This window comes from Bison bison, unplaced genomic scaffold, assembly GCF_000754665.1.
Source record: "Bison bison bison isolate TAMUID 2011002044 unplaced genomic scaffold, Bison_UMD1.0 scf7180017864084, whole genome shotgun sequence".
Taxonomy (NCBI): domain Eukaryota; kingdom Metazoa; phylum Chordata; class Mammalia; order Artiodactyla; family Bovidae; genus Bison; species Bison bison.
The window spans coordinates 179,346-190,916 of NW_011494656.1; the positions used below are offsets into that span (position 1 = coordinate 179,346).

At 42.1% G+C, this 11,571-nt stretch overlaps 1 protein-coding gene across 2 annotated transcripts in view; it reads left to right on the forward strand.

Annotated features, from left to right (window-relative positions):
• The window catches only part of GALC (galactosylceramidase), a 58,065-nt gene extending 46,876 nt beyond the window's left edge, over positions 1–11,189 (forward strand). For both annotated transcript variants that reach the window (XM_010837876.1, XM_010837877.1), the window contains exons 15-17: positions 5,743–5,906; positions 7,295–7,371; positions 9,353–11,189. In XM_010837876.1, the coding sequence (XP_010836178.1) occupies positions 5,743–5,906; positions 7,295–7,371; positions 9,353–9,499 (388 nt within the window). In that variant the 3' untranslated portion in view covers positions 9,500–11,189. The remainder of the gene's footprint in view (positions 1–5,742; positions 5,907–7,294; positions 7,372–9,352) is intronic.
• The last annotated feature ends 382 nt before the right edge of the window (positions 11,190–11,571 follow it).

Here is an 11,571-nt window from a genome sequence, read left to right on the forward strand (position 1 = left end):
TTGGCCCCAGTTATAATGTAAAATTTACGCATAAGCAGACTTTGCAATGGCACCCCACTCCAGCACTCTTGCCTGGAAAATCCCATGGATGGAGGAGCCTGGTGGGCTGCAGTCCATGGGGTCGCTAAGAGTCGGACACGACTGAGCGACTTCACTTTTCACTTTCATGCACTGGAGAAGGAAATGGCAACCCACTCCAGTGTTCTTGCCTGGAGAATCCCAGGGACGGGGAAGCCTGGTGGGCTGCCGTCTGTGGGGTCGCACAGAGTCGGACACGACTGAAGTGGACTTAGCAGCAGCAGCAGACTTTGTGATATGCATGTTGTTTTTAAGCTTTTGTTTTTGCTGGAGAGTTGCTCCGTTGATCTGGTGTTGCCACCTGCTGGACCCATACTTGAATTACACTGTTTTAGCCTTTGTGCAAAATCTGTTTACAAGGTGACAGCAGATGGCAATAGTAAAAAGCAAATCAGCTTTCAGTTGGCTAGTGAATTTAACTAGTATACCTCCACCGTGAGACATAAAATACAAGCATTTCAGGCTTAGTGATAGTAACTATTAATGCGAAGTCACAAAATAGCCATATCTGTAGCCTGGAAATTGGACAGGGAAGGGAAGATAATTTGGAAGAAAGCCTTGAATTCTTTATATGAGGAATGCTGTAGAAAGTCTCTATCCCTTCTGCAGAGCCTTAATCTGTGTTATGAAATGCAGTTCTAGTCACAAGCTCTGATATAAATCTTGAGAAACTTTCAGTTATCCAAAGTTTCTGGAACCATTATAGCACCATGAATAATTATTAGGATAAAGAATTCTTACCTAATTTAGGATGACTTTGGTGGATTATCTTTTTATACAACAGAAATACTGTTTATACCAGCATCTCTGTTCATTTCAGTTCAGTCGCTCAGTCATGTCCGACTCTCTGCAGCCCAATGGATTGCAGCACTCCAGGCCTCCCTGTCCATCACCAACTCCCGGAGCTTGCTCAAACTCATGTCCATCGAGTCAGTGATGCCATCTAACGATCTCATCCTCTGCCATCCCCTTCTCCTCCCGCCTTCAATCTTTCCCAGCATCAGGGTCTTTTCCAATGAGTCAGTTCTTCACATCAGGTGGCCAAAGTATTGGAATTTCAGCTTCAACATCAGTCCTTCCAATGAACACTCAGGACTGATTTCCTTTAGTATTGACTGGTTTGATCTCCTTGCAGTCCAAGGGACTCTCAAGAGTCTTCTCCAACACCACAGTTCAAAAGCATCAATTATTCTCTGCTCAGCTTTCTTTATAGTCCAGCTCTCATATCCACACATGACTACTGGAAAAACCATAGCTTTGACTGGATTTTGTTGGCAAAGTAATGTCTCTGCTTTTTAATATGCCATCTAGGTTGGTCATAGCTTTTTCTCCAAGCAGTGCGTGTCTTTTAACTTCATGGCTGCAGTCACCATCTGCAAGGATTTTGGAGCCCAAGAAAATAAAGTCTGTCTGTGTTTCCATTGTTTCCCCATCTATTTGCCATGAAGTGATGGGACCGGATGCCATGATCTTAGTTTTCTGAATGTTGAGCTTTAAGCTAACTTTCTCACTCTCTTCTTTCACTTTCTCAAGAGGATCTTTAGTTCCTCTTCACTTTCTGCCATAAGGGTGGTGTCATCTGCATATCTGAGGTTATTGATATTTCTCCTGACAATCTTGATTCTAGCTTGTGCTTTATCCAAGCTGGCATTTCATATGATGTACTCTGCATATAAGTTAAATAAGCAGGGTGACAATATACAGCCTTGACGTACTCCTTTCCCAATTTGGAATCAGTCTGTTGTTCCATGTCCAGTTCTAACTGTTGCTTCTTGACCTGCATACAGATTTCTCAGAGAGGCTGGTAAGGTGGTCTGGTATTTCATCTCTTTCAGAATTTTCCACAGTTTGTTGTGATCCACACAGTCAAAGGCTTTGGCATAGTCAATAAAGGAGAAGTAGATGGTTTTCTGGAGCTGTCTTGCTTTCTTGATGATTCAATGGATGTTGGCAATTTAATCTCTGTACTAGACACTTTATCTGGATATTCTGGTCATGTCACTGGGCTTTGTGATTTCCTCTTTTTTTTTTTTTTTTAACTAATGATCTTATTGTAAGACAGGTGACTGAGTTTATTTGTCTAAGGGATGGGCCCTGCTATATTTTGACCACTAGTCTGGAAGCCAGCCTCCATAGATACTTTGTGGGCCAACCCTTATCCCCCATGCCTGTGAATATTCTACATGAAGTTCTCTCTGAACCCCAAATGTTTTGTTTCTGGCTGAGAATCTAGAAAGGTTGAGAGAATTTCATTTTAAAAGAGAGATGATTAACCAAAACTCTTTGTAACTTTGAAGGTTTTGCAGTATTTACATAGCAGTACTCAATCTTACTATTGCAGTGGGGAAGGAGGTAGGGAAGGGGGGATGAAGTGAAGTGGGGAGAGAAGGAAAGAGTGACATATTCTGAAAGAAAAAGAACCAGAAAACTGCAGTCATGCTTCTGTCCTTCTTAGCTCTGCCCCCCTCCTGTCGTTTCGCTGCTCAGGAACACACCGAGATCCCCGCCTGCTGCCGAACCCAATACACATTTCCGGGCCTGATTCCAAAGCCTTGTAAAATTTGCTCTCATCCTGTTTACTTTGTTTTGTTTCTCATCATCCTATTCTGGGTGCAGGGGAGCTGGAGCTGCTGAGAGATGCATACGCATCCCACGTTCATTTCTGTCCCCGGCCGTGATGCCGGTGTATTGCAGGGAGAGGAGGGAGAGGAGGGAGTGGAAGCTGGGTAACACTGAACACTGGTCTGTGCTTCTGATGGCTGCTTTATGCTGAAGGCAGCACCCTGCCTACCGTACAGACTGGGAAACTGAGGCGTCGGGGTAAGATTGTTCAAGATCCCATACTCTTAAATTCAGAACCAGGGCAAGAGGCCAGGTCTGTCCCTCGCTGTAGCCCCTGCTCCTTGGACTTCCTCTCACAGCCTTGTTTTAATCACTGTCTTCTCCCTGAGGGCAGGAACCAGAAAGTTAGAGTGTATTTATAGTGCTATTCCAGTCAATTAGCTCTATGCATGCTGGGTGCCATCAGTTCTTAGGACTGTGTTTAGAACAGAATTTCCCTCACGTTTGCTGCTGCTGCTACTGCTAAGTCGCTTCAGTCGTGTCCGACTCTGTGCGACACCATAGACAGCAGCCCACCAGGCTCCCCCATCCCTGGGATTCTCCAGGCAAGAATACTGGAGTGGGTTGCCATTTCCTTCTCCAATGCATGAAAGTGAAAGTGAAGTCGCTCAGTTGTGTCCCACTCTTAGCGACCCCATGGACTGTCCATGGATTCTCCAGGCCACAATACTGGAGTGGGTGGCCATTCCCTTCTCCCAGGGACTGAACCCAGGTCTCTCGCCTTGCACGTGGATTCTTTACTAGCTGAGCCACCAGGGAAGCCCTGCTGCTCCTGCTAAGTCGCTTCAGTCGTGTCCGGCTCTGTGCGACCCCATAGACAGCAGCCCACCAGGCTCCACCATCTCTGGGATTCTCCAGGCAAGAACACTGGAGTGGGTTGCCATTCCTTCTCCAATGCAGAAAAGTGAAAGTGAAGTCGCTCAGTCGTATCCGACTCTTAGCGACCCCATGGACTACAGCCCACCAGGCTCCTCCGTCCAGGGATTTTCCAGTACTGGAGTAGGGTGCCATTTCCTTCTCCCTCACGTTTAGATTTAGTTAAGTGTCAGCGCAGTAATTTGACTATAGAGGGTGGACTTTCCCAAAGCTACTTCAGACTTTCATCTTATTAGTAAGCTTTGGCTGGAATCTGAGGACAATCACAAAATTATCTTTTTCTGAACAGACCTGAACTCTTGAATCCTTTTGATCAAATTTGCTCAATATGTTGGCTGGTTTTTATTTTCTCAGCACTTCTGAGGGGTTATGGCTTTGGAAGATGAAGCCAAATTTTTATTCTATTTTATTCATTATCTGTAAAATTGTGTGTAAGTTCTGATGTAAGAATAATTTATTATGGAACGTGATGTAAAAAAAGTAAAACATTTGATCTTCTCTCACTCTCGCACTAAATAGAATGAGTTTATGGTGCTGACAGGTTCTGATGAACCAGCACCATGATAATGAGAGGTAGGGGATTTAGAGGTAGGGGAACCAGTCCGGTCCCAGGTGGTCTCGTGCTGGTGGTGATCTGCACAGAGAAGAGCACGCTCTGCAGGGGGGGGGACACACAGGAGAGACTGGGCTCTAGTTACTTAGCACTTGATCTTCCCGTAAAGTAGCCCAGCTTTGATTAAATGAGGATTTTCCTGATGGTTGTGTACCTGTTGTAGGTGCTTCTTTTTTATATTTTCCTTTACAAGTAACATTTCCCTGTGCAAAATTCAGTGATGAGAAATGTAAAAACTACATAATTCTAGATCCAGTTTCTCCCCATTTCAAAAAATATATTTCTTGGCATTCTTCATTTTAGATAAATTGCTTGCTTTATTGCTTGGCTGTGTGCAAGCTAATTCTTTCCCATTTGCACTTAAAATTTGAGTAGGAGGGGAATTGTTTTCAGAGGTCATGTTGGATTGGGGTGATTGTGGGCTTCTCTGGTGATTCAGCAGTAAAGAATCTGCCTGCCAATGCAAGAGACCTGGGTTTGATCCCTGGGTCAGGAAGATCCCTTGAGAAGGCAATGGCAACCCACGCCAGTAGTCTTGCCTGGAGAATTCCATGGACAGGGAAGCGTGGTGGGCTGCAGTTCTTGGGGTCACAAAGAGTTGGACATGACTTAGCAGCTAAATAACAACAAATCACTGCAAAAGAAATCTGGTGGCATTTGTGAAAGGAAGCCTGGAGGAGAGCTCATTGATGATGCTCTGTTAGCTCCTGTTTGGCTCAATCTTTCTCCTCCTTTGGTATACTCTGTCAGTCAGCACTGCCAAAACCCAGCTGTTACTGCCTCTTCGTAGGCAGAGATACCCTGTAGGGGAAAATGGTTCTCGGAGTGAGGTTTCTGGACCTGCAGCATCAGCATCACCTGGCAGTCTGTTAGACACGCAGGTTCAAGGGCCCACCCTATACCTGCTGAGTCAGACCCTGAGAGTGGGGCTGGCAGGCGGAATCAAACACGCCCTCCAGGGTGATTTCCATGGGGCTCAAGTCTGAAAACGCCTGCTATAGAGTCAAGGGAGAGTTGACTCTGACTTGACAGAGAAAATAATTTTAGATCTTTCTTCTGTTGTTTTTAAGTCTTGTTAGGGTTAAATGTAAAAATTAGCTTCAAAGTAACTTTTCCCAGAGGCTCCTAATACGTAGCCTTCACTGCTTCTCTTTGCTGATGTAAATAATAAACGTTTTTGCTCAGACTTAGTGGAAACCTATCTTTTATGGTATTCCTAGAAAAAAATGGAATCTTATTATATTCTTAGAGTAAGAAGTTATTTTATTATAGAAATACAGGAAATATATTCTTAGGAAACTTGAAAACAATAAATATTATTTTCCAATAGTAAGTCATTTAAAAGAAGCAATGAAATGACTTGACTTTAGTCATGTAAAATTTAAAACCATTATTGGTGAAGATTCTTGAAGCCCATACGTGCTATTAATGTGGACTTAGCGAAACACATCCTTCCCTCAGTTAGAAGTTTGGAAGCATGTGGCTGTGAAGTGAGCCATTGGTGCTGCATTTGAAATGACATAATTAAAAGCACTAACACTTTGGTTCTGCAGGTCCAATCTGACTATAAAATGTGATGTGTACATAGAGACCCCTGAGAAGGGAGGCGTGTTCATTGCTGGAAGAGTCAATAAAGGTGGTATTTTGATTAGAAGTGCCAGGGGGATTTTCTTCTGGATTTTTGCAAATGGAACCTACAGAGTCACAGGCGATCTAGGTAAGTGCATTTTTCTGTAGCACGTGATTTACTATGTGATATGTTGATGTGAGTGTCTGCTTTTTACCTATGGGAGTAGTGAAATACCTCACCATGTTTGAGCATCTAATTGGGAAGAGATTCAACATGTGTAAGCAAACACCAAACGATTCCATATTATAGTGTTAATTAATTAGTACAGAGGCAGCTCAGTGAAAGAGGAAATTGTGCAAAGTCTCTCGGGTATTGTAGCCTTGAGCTAGGCTGTTAGAGTAGGGTGTGGGGGTAAGGAGAGAATACTCAGGAAATTAAAAAAAAAGCAGAAGTATAAGAATGTTGCTGGTGTGCTTATGGAAATATAAAGGGAAGAATTAACTGGCTTAAAATGGAGATACCCTATTTCCTAATTTAGTCAATAACTTGAAAACAGCTTGACTTTATTATTCATCTTAACAGTCTCTGTCTTATGTATAATAGTATTTTATCTAGAGTAGGTACTTAGAATCTGTTCAAGTTGAATTCCATCCACTTCACTTTGGTTTGGGTACACACCACTCTGTTGAAACTAGATCTTATTGGTGACTCTTTCTGATTCAAAGTCTCTTGACTTTCATCCTGCATTAATAAAAAGTCTTGTCTCCTGTTGTTTTCCCCCTTTGCTTCTTCCTTAGGTTAAAGGGCTCCAGTGATAAAATAGAAGTTAAAGAGCGAGTGGGTAATAAGGACATTAGAATAGAAATTGCATAATCATAGCATGACTGGTCTGGAAGGTACCTCGCATTTTCCAATCCAAAAGAGAGTGCCAGAGAGGTTAATTGATTTGCTGAAGGTCTCAAAATGAGGTAGTGGAAGAAGTGGAACTAGAGATTTAAATCTCTGTCTTCAGTCCCCACTGCCCTGTGTCTTAAACTGCCCATTGAACATCTCATCCTGAGTTTCTGTCAGGCATTCAAATATAATACATTCAAAAATTGACATTATTTTCTCTCTAATTCTCTAATGCAATTAATACTACCTTGTAGTGAGTTACACTACCTGGAAATCTTATGGTAGTTTTTTGACTGTTCCTGCTTATCTTCTATATTTGGTCCGATCAGGTGTACATACAGACCTGAATATACATGCTAAGGCGTCATGTACCCTGCTTGGTTTGTAAGTTTATTTTGCTCATTTTCTTGTGAGCTCATGTATTGTTATTGCTCAGGGTAGGATCTCTGCATGTTGAGTTCCTCAATGAAGGATGTTTTTTTGTTTTAAATCAGTTGTAGATTTAAATCTTGGAAATGTCAATCTTTATTATGACCGACTTTGCTACATATGGATGTACCTAAGAACCCCCAGTGAGTTCTGCGATTCAGTGATTTAGATTTTAAAAATGTGCCAACTAGGATAATCTTTTTGTGTTACAGCTGGATGGATCATATATAGTTTAGGACATGCTGATGTTACAGCAAAAAAATGGTATACACTCACTTTAACTCTGAATGTAAGTATTGCCAATCCCAGTTCCTGGAGGTAAAATGTTCTTTTCTTGTGTCTTTTTTTTTTTTTTTTTTAACATTTTATGTTATCAAATGAGATGGGGAAAGTGTGATAAATAGTGGAAAACAGGCAGAGAACCTGCCGTGATGCCAGCAAACCACTAGTCCTTGGGATGCTAGTGTGGGTCTCGGTTATTTCACCTTTGTGAACCTCTGTCCTTATCTTTAAAATGGAAGTAAGCTCTGTGGGTTGTTTGAGAGTTAGATGATTTTTATTTTTTTTCACTCGACACATTTTTACCAAGAGTCTACTATATGCACTGTTCTAAGTACTAGGGATATAGTAGTGAACTAGACAGGCAAGATTGCTGCTCTCTCGGAGCCTCTGTTCTTCTGGGACAAGAGTTAGTAAGTTTTTCTTTTTTTTTTTTCTGTAAAGGGCCAAAAAGGAACTATTTCAGGCCTTGAGCGCCCTATGGTGTACTTTGCAGTTCTTCAGCTCTGCTTTTGTAGGGAGAATGGAGCCTTTGACAGTAGGTGGATGAACCGGCGTGGCTGTGTTCCACTGAATTTATAAAAATAGGTGGCTGGGCTGTGCGCCAGAGCTGGCTGACTCCTGCTATAAATAAGCAAATAAAACTGTGAAAGTAAAAATGGGATAATGAGGTAAAGTAGCTTCCCTGCCAGATTCTCCAGACAGCGGCCAGGGAAGGCCTCTTGGAGGTGGTGACCGAGCTGAGGTCTGAGTGGAGGGCGCGCTCTGACTGGCCGGGTGGGAGCGGTGGTCAGAGGATGGGGCAGCGGATGCTGGGGGTGGGGCAGGGAGATGAGCTTCTGTGCATAATGGGGTTTGTGTGTGCAAGCCCTGGGCTCAGTGTAATAGTCACCAGTCCCTCAATGGCGGAAGAGGTGCAGCAAGCACTTTCAGAGCTGGAGCTGGATCGCTGTGAGGTGTGCAGTAATGGGAGCGTATGTGGCTCTGCATGTGGAGTTGGGCAACTCAGATTCAGGTCTGAGCATCACTGGTAAATCTGTGATTCTGATTGCTCGTCGCCATGTCTGCAGCCATAAAACACAAGAACTAGATGAAGGCCCTTTCCATTATAAGTGTATGACTCAAGAGCAGATTTTATTTTGACTCCGCCTAGCACTTTGGATCTTTTGCTCTTCACCCTTTTGAAATTAGCTAGTTTTAAATGTGGCCGGAAGGAGTGTGCTGTGAATGTTTGCTCACAAGCAAGCTGTAATAATGGTAAGAGCTGTGTGCCAGGCACTTAGCTAAGTAGGAAGGGCAGCTGTCTGAGAAAGGTGTTATGTTTATCTTTCTCTGTCAGTGACCAGTACATTGTTCCTGTGGATATTTCTCTCTTCTTCCATCCACTCCCCCCGCCCCTCCCAGTCACCAGTTTAAATGCTGGTTACTGTTTTTCTAACATAAGGGTGAGCTTTTGAAATGACCTCAAAGTGATATTCTGTACATGAGGATAAAACAATAAAATGAAGGTTAATTACCCTTCTCCTGGCTGGGCTGATTCTCTTTCATGAAGACCTTAAATAAACATCTTGGCCCCTGCTGAACCGTCTGAAGAGCTGGTAGCTGTAAGCTACAAAGGACATAATTGCAACTACGTGTAAATAAGAAATATGTTTTATTTTAGTGAGCTTTTGTCTACAAATTTATCATGATGTTATGAAAAGTGTTACATTCCAGCAGATTTTACAGCATTTTGGGGGAGTACAGGAAATATTGAGGATTTTGTGTCTTGGGAACTGTTTATATAAATAGATGAGAATTTCCTTTGAGAAAATTTCCCCTGCATTTCAAACCGCTCAAAGTTGTGGGATCATATTGCCTTGATGAGTCTTGCGTGAGAAGAATATTTGCTACATATTTGCTACACTAAGTAGGTGGCCCTTCCATGGAGCAGCAGGCTTCAGAGGACCATTTTCCCATGTGTCTAAGGGGTGTGTCTCTCTCCATTCCAGGGTCGTTTCTCCTCCGGCAAGCTGAATGGCAAGACCCTCTGGAAGAACATCTCTGTGAACTTCCCAGAAAACGGCTGGGCCGCGATTGGGACTCATTCCTTTGAATTTGCACAGTTTGACAACTTCCGTGTGGAAGCCTCACATTAATCCACAGAGGGCCATGGGACACTCTGCATTGTCCTTCTTTTTGGGTTTGATTCAGAGCCAATTCTCGTTTTGATGATCAACATAGGAGCCTTTCAGAGGTGAAAAATAATGAAGAGGAAATGAGGAGAAAAATATATTTTTGCTGATCCTCCTGAAGATTATTTTAGAACTAATTCCAAGGGGAAACAGATGACGCTTTAACATGACCTGATGTGTCCCATACATAGGACATGAAGTACGCGGGTCCCATCCTTGGGAGTGGTTAGGGTGTTGAGACCCTGACGCCTTGGGTTAATGCCGAGGTAGCTTTCGCCATCTTACTTGCCCGTGCAGATGGCCAGGGCTCGCTCGGACGGCGATGTGTCTGTTCACACTGACTGCGTGTCCTCATCGTGGGCTGCGCCGCCCTCATAGGAAGCTGAAGACCCTGGAGGTACTGCTGTGCGGGAACCACTCCAACATGTTACACCTGCACTCTGAAAGTACTTTTTTCTTTTCCTTTTTAAAGTGATATATTTTTGAATTATGATGAGTGAGATGATTTGAAAAATAGCTCATTAGTAACTACCTCTAAAGATATTTCTACAGTAATAAATGTGCGCAGATTAATTGGGTTACCTGCATTTTTTTTTTTTTTCTTTTGGGTCCAGCTTTTAGTCTTGTGACCCTTACAACTCTGTGAACGTTTTCCCAGGTGGCTGGAAGGAGGAAGAAAGCTCCCTGGCATGTAGCCAGTGCTGTGAGTGGGTCCAAAGGTAAAATTGTAGCACATTTTTTGTTTCATTTCACTGTGCCTTTCTGGTCTGACTTCTCTCCTGGCACTGGTGACAAACTAAAGTGACTAATGAATACTTCCACCTCCTTGTGCTGGGAGATAGGTGACCACCTACCTTTTGCTGGTGTGTAGAACTGGAGCATCCTCTAATATGTTGTTGTGGTTAGAAGTATTTATTTAACTGAAGTACAAATACGTTTAAGTGTAGGTGAGAATGTTTCTCATGCATTATAATTTATATCTAATCATTAGTGTACCCCCTTGAAGCAAATCAGTTATTCATGTGGATAAAACAAATTTTTTTTATAATGAAGGTTTAAAAGTTCATTGAACTAATTCTACAGTTTTTGAATTTATAATGATTTAATGTAGGCGAAACCAACATGAAGTTTTGTATTACCATTAGAGACAAGAAACTAAATTTTAGAATAAACCCGGTTACAGAGGAAAATTTTTAAATTAAAACCAGTCTAAGTGATTTCCAGTTTAGGTCACTACATATTTTTAAAAATTAACTTTATTGAGGTGTAATTTACATTTGGTAAAATGTTTGCATTTTAAATGTACAGTTCAATGAGTCTTGGTAAATGGATAAACCAAGATATCAAACTGTTTTGTCACTCCAGAAAGTTCTCTCTTATACCTATGCAGTCATTTACCCTCACCCCACCCTGATCCTAGGCAATCATTGATCTGATTTCTGTCACTGTTGATAAATTTTCTTTGTTCCAAAACATTATAAAAACGGTATCATACACTTTGTACTCTTTTATGAATGATTTCTTTTACTTATCATGAAGTTTTTGACATTTGTTTATGTGCTATGTATATCAGTGATTTGCCCCATTGAAGGGGTATACCACAATTTGTCCCCCCAGTTTTAGAATTACGAATAAAATTGTTATGAACATTCGAGTACAAGCTTTGGTATGGACATACGTTTTCATTTTTTCTGGGTAAATGCCAAGAAGTGAAATTGCTAGATCCTATTGGGAAGTGTGTGTTCAACTTTATAAGAAACTATCAAACATTTCCAAGTTAATTGTATGATTTTATACTCCCATTAGAAATGTTTGAGAATTTCAGTTGCTCTACATTCTTGTCAGTGCTTCCTATTATTATTATTTTTAATTTTAACCCGTTCTTGTGACTCTGTAGTAGGTTCATTAGCTGCTGCTGCTAAGTCGCTTCAGTCGTGTCCGACTCTGCGATCCCATAGACAGCAGCCCACCAGGCTCCCCCGTCCCTGGGATTCTCCAGGCAAGAACACTGGAGTGGGTTGCCATTTCCTTCTCCA